This window comes from Phyllobates terribilis, unplaced genomic scaffold, assembly GCF_046119375.1.
Source record: "Phyllobates terribilis strain yellow unplaced genomic scaffold, ASM4611937v1 Scaffold_1__5_contigs__length_1240528914, whole genome shotgun sequence".
Classification (NCBI taxonomy): domain Eukaryota; kingdom Metazoa; phylum Chordata; class Amphibia; order Anura; family Dendrobatidae; genus Phyllobates; species Phyllobates terribilis.
The window spans coordinates 1040259050-1040277176 of record NW_027362761.1 but is presented as its reverse complement, the minus strand read 5'-3'; the positions used below and the strand labels follow the sequence as shown (position 1 = coordinate 1040277176).

The 18127-nt window shown below is 37.8% G+C and overlaps 2 protein-coding genes across 2 annotated transcripts in view; both read right to left on the bottom strand.

Annotated features, from left to right (window-relative positions):
* Positions 1-5893: 5893 nt before the first annotated feature.
* On the bottom strand, positions 5894-9876 carry LOC141157611 (lecithin retinol acyltransferase-like). Its single transcript, XM_073645089.1, has 2 exons — positions 9292-9876; positions 5894-8097 (listed from the first exon to the last, which is right to left on the bottom strand). The coding sequence occupies exons 1-2, from the start codon at positions 9874-9876 to the stop codon at positions 7945-7947; spliced, it is 738 nt and encodes a 245-aa protein (XP_073501190.1). The 3' UTR covers positions 5894-7944.
* Positions 9861-18127, bottom strand: part of LOC141157614 (lecithin retinol acyltransferase-like) — a 52475-nt gene continuing 44208 nt past the window's right edge. Inside the window, exon 2 of the mRNA XM_073645104.1 lies at positions 9861-9986. Within this exon, the coding sequence (XP_073501205.1) occupies positions 9873-9986 (114 nt within the window). The 3' untranslated portion in view covers positions 9861-9872. The remainder of the gene's footprint in view (positions 9987-18127) is intronic.

The following is an 18127-nucleotide window of genomic DNA, read 5'->3' as shown; positions in this document are numbered from 1 at the left end:
CAAATCATTTTTTAGGGCTCTGATTGCCCTATACAGAAGATAGAAAACAGTAGTAATTATTGTGATGTAATCTCATTGAAGGTACATATGCTGAGTACATACTTGTAACTCAAGGTCTTCCTTTAGGTGGGCCTTCAGTTTGGAAGTATACAAGTCTGCTAGTCTGTGACTGTTCCTGCTAATGTATGAGCAGGACCATTCTGCAATAAGTAATGGGCCCTTTAAGGGTACGTTCCCGTGGGACTGATACACAGTGGATTTGCATGTGGAATATCTGCTGAGTATTACAGTGCTAACATAGTGGATGAGAAGGCTCATCAACGTAAAGAAAGCACAGTATCCTGACCTATGCTGCGGATTTTAATTTCGCAGCACGTCAATTTATGCCATGGATTTTCACTGAGGATTGCACAGTAGTAGGCAAACTGTAATGAAGATTATTTCTTTTTGGCTTCTTTGTTTGATGTCCACATCATTCCAGCTTCTGATAGGAGCAGTTCCAGTAATGAGAGAATTCTTGTGAAAGCAATTCCCTCAGACAGAGATGTAAATGTCACATACCGAACAGTAGCACTAATTACAGTCATGGCCAAAGTTTTGAGACTGACACAAATTTTGTTTTTTACAATGTTTTCTGCTTCAATGTTTTTATATGTTTTACTCAATGCTTCTCTGGTTACTGAAGCACAATTATCAGCATTTCATAATTTTTTACACTTTTAGTGACAAATACATCAAGTTTATAAAAAGACTCAACATTTACAGTGTTGATCCTTATTTTTCAAGACTTCTGCAATTCGCTCTGACATGCTTGTGATCAGCTTTTGGGCCAAACCCTGAGTGATGACAACCAATTCTTACCTAATCAGTGCATGGAGTTTATCACAAATTCTGTGTTTTTAAGGATTGACCACAGGTTCTCAATCCAGTTGAAATCTGGGGAGTTCCCTGGACATGGAAAAAACATTATTCATCACAAAATTGCTCCTGGATCATTAACAGAAGTTGCTCTTGGAGGATGTCTAGATATCATTCCGTATTCATGGATGTGTTCTAAAGCAAAATTATTAGTGAGTGTACTCCCTTGGATGAAAAGCAACCCTAAGAACAACTTCTCCCAATGATCCAGGAGCAATGTGGTGATGAACAATGCTTTTTCCAATTTGATGGCGCAACATGTCATAAGGCAAAAGTGATGACTTAAATGACTCAATAAACAAAGCAATTAATTTTTACATCTATGTCAAGGAAACTGCCCAGATCTCAATGCTGTTGAGAACTTGTAGCCAAGCTGGTGGGCAAAGAAAAACACAAAAATTGTGATAAACTCCAAGCACTGATTAGGCAAGAATGGACTGCCATCAGTCTGGGTTTGGCCCAGAAGCTGATATCCTGCATGTCAGGGCGAATTGCAGAAGTCTTGAAATATATCCATCAGCACTGTAAATATTGAGTCTTTGTATAAACTTGATGGATTTGTCATTAAAAGTTTAAACAATTCTGAAATATTTATAATTGTACTTCAATAACCATAGAAAAGCTGGACTAAAAGATCTAAAAACACAGAAGTAGCAAACTCTGTGAAATCCAAAATATATGTCAGTCTGAAAACTTTTGGCCATGACTGTACATCTAAAGAGTAAAAGAGCAACACTAAATCTGTTGTGAAGCTTAGAATTGCAATTTTATTTTTAATACCTCCACAAAAAGAAAGTTAATTTGTAGTGCTCCTAAACTAAACATTGCATACGATGAGGTCTTCAGATCTTTTTATTTATGCCAACTGCTAAAACTACCTGCCAGGGCCTTATAAAGACCATGAGCTTTTGTCAATCCCAAGAAGGGAAAAATACAATACTCTGCACTTTACTTTCTCTTAACTAGTCGCGATTTGACTTTGACAAATAAGAGATGTCATATTCAATTAAAACATAATCATTCTGCAATGCCTATACGTAAATGGCTGAGGTTAAACTTTAACTAGACCCATGCATAGAAACCCTCTCTACAATATGTTCCATCGAAGGACAATGTGGATATAAAAAATGAAGTCACATATAACAGGTTTTTTTGTACAAAAAGTTAATTAAAATAAGCCAAAACACCACATGATTCACATGAAATTTTGTGACCCCTTCAGAATTTTCAATATTTCTGCATAAATTTGACCTATAACTACATCAGATTTTTACACAACAGCTAAAAGTAGACAAAGAGAATCAAATAAAGCAAATTAGTAGAAAATATAAGAATTTTTTTAAATGAGAAAAAATAAACCAATATCACATACTTGTGAATGGCAAAAGTATGTCAGCCTTTAGAATTAGAAGATAATTTGAAGGTGAAATTAGAGGTATCGGGTGTTTGACGATCCTTGGCTGTGCGGGGGCTCCGCCGACATTTTGTGAAAGTCCGGAGGCCCATCAGACACCCCCTCTTACCACCCTGGGACATGCAGCGTCGCCCTTCCAGACATCCCCTCCTCCAAGCGCAGGACCCGCAGCATTGCCCGCAGTATCGCCCAACTCCTACCGCGTCCCCCCACACCCCGGTAAGCTACATTTGGTCTATAAGACGCATCCCAATTTTCCCTCAAAATTTTGGGGAACAAAGTGCGTCTTATAGTCCGAAAAATGCGGTAGGTGTTGTCAATTAATGGGATGACAATCAGGTGTGTGTTTTATTTGAAGAACAGAAATCTATTAGAGTCTGTTTGTGAAAGTATATCAAGATAGAAACAAAGAAGTTTTCTGATGACCTCAGATGAAGAGTTGCTGATGCTAATCAGGCTGAAAAAGGTTAAAAAGCCATGTCTAAAGAGTCTGGACTCCACCAGTCCACAATACAATAGATTGTTTATAAATAAAGGAAATTCAAGACAATTATAATTCTTATTGGGAGTGGTCCAGCAACATAGATAAATCCAAAAGCAAGGTGTATAACAGTCCACAAAGGAACCCAAGGTAACCTCTAAGTTAATAAAGGCTTCTCTAACAATAGCTAATGTTATTGTTCATTAGTCCACCATCACAGGAGAACACTGAACAATAGTGGTTTGCATGGCAAAAAAACAATAGTTGGCCTGTGAAAAGAACATTCCTGTTCATCTGCACTTTGCTAAAGATCACCTGGACAAGCCAGAAGGCTATTGGAACAATGTTTTGTAGACAGATGAGGCCAAAATAGAGCTTTTTGGTTTAAATGAGAATCATTGTTTGGAGAAAGAACACTGCATTATGCATAAAATCCCCACACATCTGTTAAACACAGTAGTGGTAGTATCATGGTTTGGGCCTGCTTTGCTGCAACTTGGCCAGGATGTCTTGCCATTCGAACACTGAATTCTACATTATTCCAGCAATTTCTAAAGGAAAATGTCAGGACATCTGTCCTTGAGCCGAGTCCGAAGAGAAGGTGGGTCATGCAGCAAGACAGTGACCCAACGCACAGAAATCATTCTACCAAAGAATGGTTTAAGAAGAATAAGGTTAAAGTTTTGGAATGGCCAAAGGCTTGACCTTAATTTTATAGAAATGTTGTGGAAAGACCTAAAGCGAGCAGTTCATAGAAGAAAACCCACCAAAATAACAGAATTCCTCCAAGTCAATGTGCAGGACTAATTAACAATTACCCAAAACATTTTCATGCAGTTATCGCTGCACAAGGAGATCCAACCAGATACTGAGAGCAGAGATTCATATAAGGTTGCCACTCAGAGACATGATGCTCATTTTTCTTATTAAAAAAATTAAAACGTCTAGTATTTTAACTCGTTTGTGTGATTTGGTTCTCTTTATCTACTTTGTGTGAAAATCTGATGTGGTTTCATTTCAAATGTATACAGAAATATGGAAAATACTGAAGTGTTCACCAATTTTCAAGCACCATTGTACTAAAGCAAATTAGTCCTGCACTCTGTGAGGACAGAAAGGTGCCAGTGGAGGACTTTTCACAGTTATAATATTACCAAAAAAAATATCTCAAAAACTTCAAATTATTCATTCAGGTTTAATCAATTATTCAAGCATAGACCATCTGAATTAAGAAATTACAGTATAGCCACTTGGAGAGTAGCCACTTCTTTTTCAGTGGTAATAGTATAAAGAATGTAATGAAATCATGTTATTTTTTTGCTAGCTTGCAACATGCAGACACATAGCATAAGTAACCCAACACAATATCCTTTAGAAAAAAAAAATATATATACTAAAGTCAATGATGAATAATATTAAAGAGATTGTCCGGCCTTATGATCCACGCCTACAGCCATTCTATGTGACTGCAGACTTGTGAATCCTCATATCACACTGTGAGGATTTTCCGGTGCCGGCACCGGGAGCGGCAGGTACGTGACCACAAGTAGCTGATTTGAATACATGCGGTCCCGTGCTGACTAGATGGGCATGGCCTCATTCAATGCAAGTGTATTGAGCGAGGCCAGATACAGTTAAATTGGAATGTGGATGGATTATGCAAATTGCCGCCCACTCCTGGCGTCGGCACCGGAGAATCCTCACAGCTTGCAGGGCAGGCAATGTGAGTCCTCACAAGTCTGCAGTCACAATAGAGTGACTGCAGACTTGTAGCCTAAGGCCGGACAACCCCTTTAAGCGTAGAATATCACTTGCAGAAACCCAGTTTGAACTGAAGTAAGTGGGTTTTAGTGGAGGATGTGTCTACAGTATGTAGTATAACTAGTCAGACTGATCATTACATTAACATTAGTGGTAATGACCAGTCTGACTAGTCATACTACATATTGCAGACATATCTGTTTACTTTTCTTCTGTCTAAAAGATGATGTTTTTGGTTTGTATCTGCATGTTACATGTTTGCTAAAAATGTTACATATAATTGGAGCTGAGATGCAGTACCTGGCAGCAGCCACCCTATAGTGTATGGCGCTGTGGTGTTCTGCTCCGTGCACTGTTAACATCCCACCGATATTAGAGGTGATCAGTAAGGGTCCTGGGTGCCGAACCTTTGCCAATCATTATATTGATGACATATCCTCAAAGTAGTGAACAAACCCGCTATTTTCTATATCATTTATGCTTTTTACCCTTTATGCTTTTATTATACGATTACAATACAATTGAGAGCAGAAATGTCCAGTGCTAGCTAAGCGGCTATGCTAATGTTCATTCTGCATAGTGTCTATGTCTGGATGATTTTTGTTCTCAGTGAGCACACATTAAGCAATTCAACATTTTGAGAGTTCCCTGAAGTTCTCTCTTCGGTGGCATGTTCTGTGCAGCTGACTATGATCTCTCTTGTACCGAGTGTTGTGCTCTCCATCATCCGCTGACTACTGTCTGACCAAAGGTCATGCCCCTGACACCAAGAAAAGAGTCGTCTCTCTTTCATAAGGTGTAAAACCCTTTTTGCCATTTTTGCGGGTCATGTGCACAGTTTATCATATGCAAATAATTGGCCACAAGTCACTGTAATAAGCGCTTTTCAATGTGGATTGTCTTCTATTGATAGCAATGCTGCCGTACATCATATTGGCCCCCGGGATAAATCTGCCTAGAGGAAACATCTGAAAGGAGTTTATATAATCTCCCTGATCATCCATTGGTGTCTTATGGGTCCACAGGCTCTCTACTAATCGCCTCTCTATAGTAGATTGCCCATGGTGCGTCCGATATGAGGAAGCTATGATGTAAACTCATGGACTGATGAGTGAGAGGTTACAATCTGTGGCTTCGGTTGTGGTATTCATTGGCATCATATAAATGATGAGAAATTACAGAAATCTGGAAACAACTTGATTTTCAGTAAGAAGTCTCTTTCCATAAGTAAGTAAATTCCGAACAGATGTGTCGTCTCAGTAGTTTTCACAATATGTTTCGACGACGGCTTTTAGTACTATGATAGTAAAATCCATATATTACGACTGGTAATCAAAGTTTGCTTTTATTTCGCATTGCAGTAGATGGAATATCACACAATACAATGTTACAGAAGGAAAACATATATTACCTATAAAAGATATCAAGTACAATCATGTTACAAGTTGTCCCAACTAGGAAATTAGTGATAGGGTATATCATAAATATCTGATAGCAAATGTGGGCAATTTTAGCAGCTCCCATAGAAATGAATGGAGAGAGCTGTGCATGTTCAAGCTTCTATCCATCTCTCATCCCCAGGGTCTCATTTTTGAGATATCTTATTGATATGCCCTAAATGTCCCAGATGGAACAAGCTCTTTAAAATAATTAGTTTTCCAGTCTTGTAAATAAAATCTAATTACTGCACAGTAGCTCTCTAATATACTCTGCATTTTAATGCCTTGCCATTCAGATAGCTCTGTTTGCTGTCACTGAATGAGAACAGTTTTGCGCACATGAGGCTGCAAACCTCTGTAGACCGATATAATATTTCCACAATTGTATCCAGGCTGGTTAATCGTTACTAACAGAAATAGTCTGGACTGAGTTGTAGCATGTTATGAGGGCAGAAGCTTGTGCTATCAGTGTCAGACTGGGTAGCCAAGTGCCCACCAGTAGCATTGATTCTGGGGGCCACTGTTCGGCTATAGGCAAACACTACATTACTCTCATTCGCAAATTTATTTCTGCTTCAATACATGAATACACTAGATAGTTTTGAATTAATTATGAGATGCTGCTGTTGTCTGTACATAGTGAAATGTGCCAACATATAGGTGGGATTGAGTGGGCTACTCCTGCCGAGGGGCCCATCGGGGGATTCACCAGTTCCCCTGTGGGCCAGTCCGAATCTGAGACTTTTTATTTTGAATCTTCATGGTAATCGCTCAGCAATTGTTCTGCACAAGTTATGTAAAAAACAATAACTGAATTCACCGACAGCCAGCAGAGATTCTGAACATTGTGCAGAATTGGATAAAGTATATTAAAAAGCTGCATATCTACTTTTCTGAATGTACTTAAGGGCTTTCAGGAATAATTTTAATGGGTGTAAAGCTGTGTGAAACAGTAGGATATCAAATAGAGTGGTGTAGACAGAACCAGTCGGTGGCTTCAGGGTTGAAAACCATTTTTTTAAAGAGCAAATATATGGCAATGATTTCTTTTTTGACTGAAAATCTCTGTTAAAATGTTATCGTAGAATTTTAACAAATCAGACTTTTTTTTATGATCCACATTCATATAGTAGTAAGATTATTTCAAAAGAAATAAAGTTCCTATATTTTGGTTAGAAAACTTATGTTCACAGTCCTGCCAGCAAAATTGTTCACTTTCTCTACTTAGAAACAGTCTGATTGTTAAAAAGCGTTATCATAATCCATAAAACACGGTTTACATGTAGTGTATGGGTTGAAACAACTAGATAACGGTTTATGGCGGATCTAGTTTGCCTGGGAAACAGAAATCACGTACTGCATGGGCGCGCTTCTTTTATGACACTTGGTTGGGGATACAATCAAAACTCTATAAAAATTACTTCCATGTTGTTAACGAATTAGTAACAGAAAATATAAAAAAGATTGTGAATCAAAGCTCAACAAGTGCTAAAAAAATTGGTACGGACTGGAAACATGTTAGATGCCCAGCATAGTTAACAGGATACCTAGTTTTACAACAATTGCATAAGAATCCACATCAAGGCAAAACAAACTAGTCTGTAAGTCTAGTACTGTACATCTACTACCTGATAGACATACAGCAATACTCTGCATTACTAAGCAGACCACCACGTGGTATTAATATAATAATGGTAACATTACTATTCTGTGTAATACATGTTAACTCGAAAAAAATAATGATCGTCTTTCAGAACATTTTAGTCTTCTTCCAACAATGCTACAATAGTAAAGTACTGAAATGCTAGTGATGTCCATGTTCTCACTTGCAGGTATGGATGATACTTTCCATTGCTACCAATGCATGTAGCACATTTTTAAAGGCACACGGCATATTTGGCCGTTCAGTGTCTAGTCACACATATACCAGCTTAGCTCGCCATCCATAGGGTGAAGGTAATAAGAAAACTGGGAAGGGTGGTGAAAAGGCCTATTCCCAAACAAAGCGTCAATGCCAATCCTACGGCAGCAGAAATCACAATGCTCCTTTGGTCTCGAATGATCTTCTTCAGTATATCACAAAACTATAAGAAAAAGAAATTAATGGTGAGTATAGAAAATGAAAGGCAATACATTATATATGGGTAAATTGCGTGCACCTTCATGATAAACATACTGAACGTACTTCATCCGAGCACCATTGTGTACATAGAGAATTATATTATATGGCCATAAGGTGTAAGCTAAGAAATTAAATAAAATCTTTATAGCAAATAATGCAAACAATAATGCAATGAAACAATACTGAAGAACTTTACTGATGTGAGTAATTTCCTCCAGAATGTAAAACTGTGTAATGCTGCTAACAGCAAAATATAAATAGGGTAGATTTAGTTATTTGTATCAATAGTTATTGAAATGATTATAGTTAAAATAATATATTTGAATTAAAAAATATATTATTGGTCAAAATAAAATAAATAAATATAAAATAGACATGCAAATAATTCTGAAAATGATCGGGCAAAACATAAAGAAAATAAATAAATAAATGTAGATGTAATGTCAGATCTGCCACTGCACAGCGGTACTTACTGCATGTATTAATTTCTTCTATCAGTCATGTGCTGCACATATCACAGGCATTTGTTCCACATAATAAAGTGAGGAGGAAAGCCCTAGTGATCAGTTTATTGGACAATTATATGGAAGTAACACCTTCACAGACTCTTAGCAGATACCACAAGGCCCAGACAGGGTTTTATGTCTGCTGTTACTACAGGAACTATTTAACTATTAGAAAGGTTAAAGGTTATTAACAATTAAAGTGAATTGTTTCAGGCCCATCCACAGCACCAGGTATACGTCACGCCGCAATAAAAGGGAATAAAATTCAGCTTTAAAGGAAAAGAAAAAAGTTACTTTGTACTTGATACTTCCACTCGTTTTATGTGTAAATGAAATGGCGGGTTGTAATTGCAGAGTGTAATTATACTGGCCGAATACAGACATAAAACCTCATAAACAACCTTGAAATAACAAGCAGATGATATGGTCTTTTATCTATTAATACAGTGTTATTGAAGTTTTATCAACAATTCTACATTAAATCTAAAATTGCAGATAAAAGTTATCCTAATTTCAAGTCAGCATCAGTATATGAATAACTGATCCATCTTCTAATTCATATTTCGCATTGTGCAATGTATCAAAACAGTAAAGTACAGAAAGAAAACTATGGAGAAAAGTCTGCACAAATCCTATTAATCTGAGTTTACCTTATCAGTCTGAAAGCTCACAGGAGAGCCGTATCTGCAATAAGTGACAAAGTGCTCGCAGTTATCCCACAGCAGGCTGTATGATGTGGCCCCCACACGTTTCTCAGCCCGCTCAGCCACTTCTTCATTAGAAAGAGGTTTTGTCTTGAAACTCTTGTCCATGTGATTAACTATTATACTTCCACCATAGGCAAAGTCTTGTACAGTGTCCACCCTTATACTGGCCACCTTAGCCAGGACGCCCAGGATCAGCCTTTTGTTGGTGACAACTTTCCCAGTTAGATACTTGTCGTCTGAAATTGCAGGGAGGATATCAGGCATCAGATGGGCAACCTTGTTATTTCCCAAGTAAATCCCAAAGTGAATGAACAGAGTTCTGGGGACCTGTAACAAGTCTCCTCTTTTCAGTGTGCAAAACTCGGTACTTCTTGGTCCAACTTTCCTCTTTGCCAGGCTTAACTTCTTTAAGTTTGAAAAAATGAAGATTTTTTCAAAGATGAAGACCATCAGTCCAAACAGAAGGGATTTCATGATGCTCACCTTGAGTACTGCAAGGCTTGTATTAGCTGCTGAGTTGTCTTTCATGCTAATCTGTGTTTTTTTGTTAGGCACATGGGGGAGAATCTCTTGACATCACTGAGAAAAGTCTGAAAGCATTGGTCAAAAGTTATCTGGGAGTCACCCTTCGTGGCATTCTAATAAAAATGTTAAACACAAGAAAAAAAATGCTATAAAAATGTAAATGGCCATTGTTCAGTTTTAGACTTGCTTTTATTTTAGTAAATAAAACTACATTGTTAAAGAGGCCCAGAAACCTATCCAGTAGTGAACGCACAAACATGGAAAATAATAAAACAAATAGAAAACTAAATGATTTTAGAAACTATACTATTATAGTTGATGCACACATACATATTCAATGTATATCTTCTATGATTTTCAGGATTTTTCTCCATTAATAAATATTGTTTTATAGTAACAGAATAAACAAGTCCACAAGTTTTAATTATATATATATATATATAATAATATATTTATATATATATATATATATATATATATATATATATATAATAATATATTTATATATATATAGATAGATTAGATAGATAGATAGATAGATCTCTCTCTCTATATATATATATATATATATATATATATACACATGAACATAGACTATATATATATATCTATATAGACGTATAGATATATCTAAATATATATACGGGCTTTGAATATATATTAACATATATATTCAAAACATTTAGACCATTCTAACTTGATTTCAATAGTTGGAGGTTGGGTTGAATGAAGATCACTGGTAATACAGTAGATGTCCCGCAGTATCTGACTATAGATAAATATATAGAAATGACATTGTTAATAATGTATATATATATATATATATATACACAATGATAATTATTATTATATATATAATAATAATAATAATTTTTATTTTTATAGCGCCAACATAATCCACAGCACATTACAAATTTTAGGGGGGACTTATACAAACAATACAGAATAAACATATCTCATATCGAAAGGAGTGAGGGCCCTGCTCGAAAGCTTACAGTCTATGAAATATATATATATACACACAACATATATAAATATATATAGATACTACCAGTAATCTACTGTATTCAACCTTATTCAACCCATGCTCAAATTGTTGAATTCAACTGAGAATGGTGATAATGTACGGATCATTAGGGTGCCTCGTGATTAGATGTATTGTTTTTTCCATACTAATATATTATTTTGGGTTATTTGTAGGCCTGAAGGTTAAATATTTGTTTTTTGCTTCCTTTGTTGTTGTGCATCTACACTGTTGTATCCATTAGGAGACAAATTCCACAAAACATCTAGTAAAAGGGACGGTGCATTGTGTAGATGTGACTGGAATGGGATAGTGACACTTCAGCACTGCAAGAGTCCTTGAATGCTAGTGACAGCACCCAGCTATAAAGACAAGTGTCTGCTATGAAGAAAAAGAGCAAAGTGAACAAGACTAGACTTATTCTAGTATGGCTGTTTCCTAGTTAACGTAAAGTATCCAGGCACATTGTTATTATTATCCTACAGTATGTAACTACAAACCAGTCTTACAAATGAGACATACTGGTGACAGGACATGAATCAGGTCAACGTAATTAACTGCAATACTTGTACAGTGTGAATATACTTGTAGTATTTTGGCCAAAGTTGCGCATAGGAAATTTTATTCTAGCTAAGTAATAATATTTTAATAATATAAAAATAAATAAATAAAAAGAGCCCTAACAAGTGATGAAGAACATACGAGTGTGAATAATAAGGCTTAGTTCTTGCAATGAATATTTGGTATGTTTTTTTCTGCTGCGTATTTTTGCGTATTACATTTCCAGCAACGCAAATTGGATTTATGTAAATCTAATGTCCTTTGTGCTGTTTTTTTAATGCCATGGAAATGTCACTTGCGATTAATGTGTTTTATTTGCGCATTTTCTCCATAGACTTGAATAAGATGCAGAAAATCCGCACTTGCGTTTTTATTACGATTCAGCAGAAATGCAATACAAACACATGTAGTCCGCACACGACTTTATCAATCAAGATACTAAACAGGAGGTTTTCACAACAAAGGAGCTTTATTTAGAATCTGACATAACAAAAAGAGATGAAAGCTGCAGCGGAAGCAAAATATGATAATACAACATGTAGATTGTGAGCCCTAATGGAGACAGTGCCCATAATGCCTGTAAAGGGCTGTGGAATTAATGGCGATATATAAGTGAGTAAAATAAATAATTAAAAAAACAAACTAAAAAAACGCAACGAAAAAATGCAAGTTACCGAATTTCGATAATTGGTGCAGAAAATCTGCACCATGGAAAACTCACCAAATACTAAATTAAGTAAATTAAATAGACACTATATTTGACTTTTATAAAAATAAAAACCTGTATGTAGCAATATTGCTTGTTTACGAATTTCAGCCTATATATGAGAATGGAAATATTGTTACTTAACAGGGTTGTTTTATTACTACTTTGAGTATTCTTGAGCAATTATAGTTGTAGTCTATTCTTGAGTAAAAAAAAAAAGTAGCAATAATGGAGCAACCCATTAAAGTGCATTTTGATACATGCTAATCCATTATGTAAATGAAGAAGCCCCAGGAACAAAGCTCACAAAGGGGCAGCTCTGTCTGGTCTACAAAGCTCCTTATTCGGTAGCTAATACCATCAGCAGCCAAGTAAATGCACTACTAACCCACAGGGCTTCAACTTCCCAGAGAGCCTGCAAGTAATGATAGATGGGAAGACACATTCATCTTACCTGAAAAATGACTAAGCCATTGAGGCTTGGAGAAAAGAGAACTTGATCCTTTATCCAGTTGTATACAGACAGCTTTTCCCCCAGAGCCTGCCAGCGCGCTGTCATCAGCCATTAGCCCGGCTTTTTTGTGCTATCTTAACAAGGCATCACAAAAGATTACCTTATAACGCCTACTTGGCAAGAATTTATCCCTACTCCCAGCATAAAATCGGGCAGAGAGCATACACCTTTCACACTGCTCTGTGCTTTGTGAATTGACAACTTTACAGCCCAGTTTCCTGACTTTCCTGGTTTCTTTTTGCTGACGTATATAATTGTTCTTACTCATCAAAGAGAAAAGAAGTTTAACTGGATACTTCCTTCCTGGCTGTCTGGTATAGCAGGGCAAGCAAGGGTTTAGCTATCGGAAGCCACAAGAAGCTCTAAAATAATACAATCTTGACAATTCAAAACTATATTTACACATAAATGGAGATTTACTTTGGACAGTAAAAAAAAACAAAGGTTTGGTATCCGTTTTCAGGATGTATGTACACGCACCCTATTACTCCTATTCTTTATCTTTCTTTCTTTCTTTTTATATAGCGCCAACATATTCCGCAGCGCTTTACATACATTATCATGGCTGTCCTCATTGGGGCTCACAATCTAAATTCCCTATTAGACTGTGTGCCCACTATGCGTTTTTTTAAGCATTTCCTCAGCGGCAATTCCGCTGCAGAAACACGTAAATGCTTTGTAGAAGGTCTGCCATGTTCCTCAATGATAATCCGCATGTGCTGTGCATATACTGCGGAAATTTCCGCTGCGGATTATCATTGCGGAAAAATAAAGTAGCACTACAAATTATTTTGCGGAAGCACAGCGTTTTCGCTGCCATTGACTTGCATTGGACCGCATGGATTCCGCATCACTGCGTCTGTACATGCGGATTCCATGCGTTCCAATGTGTGGATGGTACCCGGGTTTGGAGAAGAGGAGACTCTCCTCCGGACCCGGGTACCATAGTACCTGTACAAAAAAGAATACAATAAAAAATAAATATTATCCTTACCTTCTGATGGCCCCCTGTGTCCTTGTCTCGGCTTGCCAGCAGCTCGCGGTGGACTCAAGGACCTGCGGTGACGTCATTTAGTCATGTGACGGTTCACGTGACCGCTGACGTCGGCAGGTCCTTTAGTGTACCGTGAGCGGCCGGCAAGCCAGGACAAAGACACCGGGGGCCATTGGAAGGTAAGTATATACACTGTGTGCAGAATTATTAGGCAAATGGGTATTTTGATCACATGAGACTTTTTATACATGTTGTCCTACTCCAGGCTGCATAGGCTTGAGAGCCAACTACCAATTAAGTAAATCTGGTGATGTGCATCTCTGTAATGAGGAGGAGTGTTGACTAATGTCATCAACACCCTATATAAGGTGTGCTTAATTATTAGGCAACTTCCTTTCCTTTGGCAAAATGGGTCAGAAGAGAGATTTGACGGGCTCTGAAAAGTCCAAAATTGTGAGATGTCTTGCAGAGGGATGCAGCAGTCTTGAAATTTCCAAACTTTTGAAGCGTGATTACCAAACAATCAAGCGTTTCATGGCAAATAGCCAACAGGGTTGCAAGAAGCGTGTTGGCCAAAAAAGGCGCAAAATAACTGCCCATGAATTGAGGAAAATCAAGCGTGAAGCTGCCAAGATGCCATTCGCCACCAGTTTTGCCATATTTCAGAGCTGCAACGTTACTGGAGTATCAAAAAGCACAAGGTGTGCGATACTCAGGGACATGGCCAAGGTAAGGAAGGCTGAAAAACGACCACCTTTGAACAAGAAACATAAGATAAAACATCAAGAATGGGCAAAGAAATATCTTAAGACTGATTTTTCAAAGGTTTTATGGACTGATGAAATGAAAGTGACTCTTGATGGGCCAGATGGATGGGCCGGAGGCTGGATCAGTAAAGGGCAGAGCTCCACTCCAACTAAGACGCCAGCAAGGTGGAGGTGGGGTACTGGTATGGGCTGGGATCATCAAAGATGAACTTGTGGGACCTTTTTCGGGTTGAGGATGGAGTGAAGCTCAACTCCTAGACCTACTGTCAGTTTCTGGAAGACAACTTCTTTAAGCAGTGGTACAAGAAGAAGTCAGTACCATTCAAGAAAAACATGATTTTCATCAGGACAATGCTCCATCACATGCATCCAACTACTCCACAGCGTGGCTGGCCAGTAAAGGTCTAAAAGAAGAAAAAATAATGACATGGCCCCCTTGTTCACCTGATCTAGACCCCATAGAGAACCTGTGGTCCATCATAAAATGTGAGATCTACAGGGAGGGAAAACAGTACACCTCTCGGAACAGTGTCTGGGAGGCTGTGGTGGCTGCTGCACGCAATGTTGATCGAAAACAGATCAAGCAACTGACAGAATCTATGGATGGAAGGCTGTTGAGTGTCATCATAAAGAAAGGTGGCTATATTGATCACTAATTTTTTTTGTGGGGGTTTGGTTTTTGCATGTCAGAAATGTTTATTTCTAAATTTTGTGCACTGATACTGGTTTACCTGGTGAAAATAAACAAGTGAGATGGGATTATATTTGGTTTTTATTAAGTTGCCTAATAATTCTGCACAGTAATAGTTACCTGCACAAACAGATATCCTCCAAAGATAGCTAAATCTAAATAAAAACCCACTCCAACTTCCAAAATATTAAGCTTGGATATTTATGAGTCTTTTGGGTTGATTGAGAACATAGTTGTTGATCAACAATAAAAATAATCTTCTAAAATACAACTTGCCTAATAATTCTGCACACAGTGTATTTAGTTTTTATTTTTTACCATTCTTTCGGTCACGCTATATAAATCCATGCTGTTTGCATGGATTTATATAGTGTGACCAAGTTGTCAAGCACTTTCCAAGTGATGCTAAAATCGCTTGGAAAGCGCTTGACAACCTGCATACGGAAATGCATGTGAAAAACGCTTCACTTCCGCTTGTCCCTGGCAGGAAAAACACATGTACAATCTGCGTTTTTTTCTCCCAGGGAGATGCAGAAAAGCTCAGGAAAAATCCGGAGCATTTCTGCATCGTGGGCACACAGCCTTAGTATGCCTTTGGAGTGTGGGAGGAAATCTGAGAATCCGGAGGAAACCCACACAAATATGGGGAGAACATACAAACTCCTTGCAGATGTTGTCCTTGGTGGGATTTGAACCCAGGACCCCAGCGCTGCAAGCCACCGTGCTGCCCCCCAGACAAATCAAACATAATTTCATGTACCAGAAAAAAAATAGTAGCAAGAATACCTCCGGAGCAGTAAATAACTATGCACATTCGCACCAAGTCATGAGTATTTTGATGCTGATTTTCCTGTAAAAAACAGCTGATCACATAAAATTAAAAAAGCAAAAAAACAATATGCTTATCTTACCTTAGGCCCCAAGAGAAAACTTCTCTGGCTCCCCACCATTCTCTATACACCCCAACTCCTGTGAAAGCCAGTGAAAATCCAAAACAAATCGGCAATAGAAATGCAAGTTTAAAAAATCCAGACTTCAGGTATATTTCTTCAATTCTCATTCACTTCGTTGTATTTCACGGCAGATTTTCTATTCAAAAATTTTGAATAAAAATCTAAAGAAATTCCATTATGTATAGATTCCAATAAATATGTTTTCTGCTTGACCAGCCTTGGTATATATGAAGCATTTGCATTATAGTTCTAGCTCCATGTTTCATAAATTACGACATTTCATATTTGGGTTTTATATTTGCTTAAAAATGTAATTGCTGTGAAAGATATTAAAAAAGAGACACGGCTCCTCCTACACCGAATACAAGGGGAAGATATACTGTAGGTAGAATAATGGAGAATGCAGTAATTTTCTGGGGGTGTACAATTACAGGCACAACCCAGGTAAAGGCCTGTAGAATTGTGTTCTGTCTGAGGCTGCTCCGCTCCTGAGCAATGGTGGACAAACAGCATTTCAGGATACTCAACAATATAGAAAAAATGCAGGACATGGACATGGGCACTGCCGATAATGACTGTCAAAAGGATAGAAGATGTAGTCAAGGTTTCTATATTGGCAAGAGGTTCAGGCTACACCTTTCCATACCAAATTGATATCTTTATCAGGTCACGTACACTATAAGTGCACATGCTTGGTCTGGTATAAATAGTAAAAAAGTGATGCCATTTGAGCTAACATAACAGGAAGCAGGACAAAATTGAGGAAGCAGGACGAAACGCGCGTTGGGTGGAGAGACACGGGACCTGATTCATAGTCAGTGAACTAGCTGTTTTTTAGCAAGACATTATTTAGTATCATTGTTTCTCAACTTAGAAGCATTTTGGTGGTACACTTTACACATGGGTGTGCAATAAATTTAATATACTGTACGACAGCCCAATGTGCCCAATGTGTCCATTAGTTTACTTGTTCTTATTACTATACTTTATCCTATATATTATGTACTATCTTTGAGTTAGAAAACACAGAGGTGAACAAATGACCTGGAAGGGATATATTTACATTAAAGAGCAAGAGGGGAGAACCCCATTATGTAATCCCTCTCTAACAGACCATAAAACTTAGCTTTTATTTACTAACATTGAATTATTAAAAAAAAGAGGTGGAGTAAAAATAAAATTATGTCCCTGAACTGCCTATGATGAGGTAAGTATACAAGCTGCTGCTTAAACTAAGAGATGATGGCAACCCGGGGTGTCATCTCTATTTGGCAGAATACAATATTTATATTAGTGCGCACGTCCTCCCGACATGTTTCACTGCAAATGCAACGTTATCAAGGGATGGGGAGGATTCACGCTACTATCCCATACCCTGATGATGCCGCATTCAGGGTGAACATCTATCTTTATATGACAGGCAATCATCTGAATTGCCACCACATAATATATATTGAAGGAAAAAGTGCCTGGCTGGATGTAGATTGCTACGGGTAAGTCATTCTTCTGTCAGTGGTCTGCTCAGCTGATCGCCCTTTCAGATGCATTCTGAAAGGGGTTGTCTTATAAAATAATGACTTTCAAGAACAAGATTACCATTAGCATGAAAGTACTTGACATTCGCTCCCTTAAAAGGGAACCTGTTACCAGAAAAACGCTATTGACCTGCATCTATGGGGTTAATCTGCAGGTTAATAGCGTCATAATGCTAGCCTGTGCCTGCACGTAGCCTAATGCTACGGGGAGAAAATGAACTTTATTCTCCTCAGCAGCGTTCCTGTTTCAGTCAGGGGGCGGCACAGGTGCTGGTTCAGCCACAGCTGAGTATACAGAGCGGCTGCTGTAACAGCACCCCCCACCCTGACTGACAGCCGGCCCTAATGCCGGGGGCAAGGTTGTAGATGCTGCTCTATATACTACATGTCGATTGTGAGCCCCAATGGGGACAGTGCCCATAATGTCTGTAAATTGTCTGAATTGTAAAGCGCTGTGGAATATGTTGGCGCTAAATAAATAAAAAGATTATTATTGTTATTACTATTAT

Coding starts and splice junctions, on each gene's coding strand:
- LOC141157611 (XM_073645089.1), bottom strand. CDS start 9,876: ATGAAAGACAACTCAGCAGCTAATACAAGCCTTGCAGTACTCAAGGTG. Junction 8,098..9,291: donor TGAGCTTTCAGACTGATAAG/GTAAACTCAGAT, acceptor TTTTTCTTATAG/TTTTGTGATATACTGAAGAA.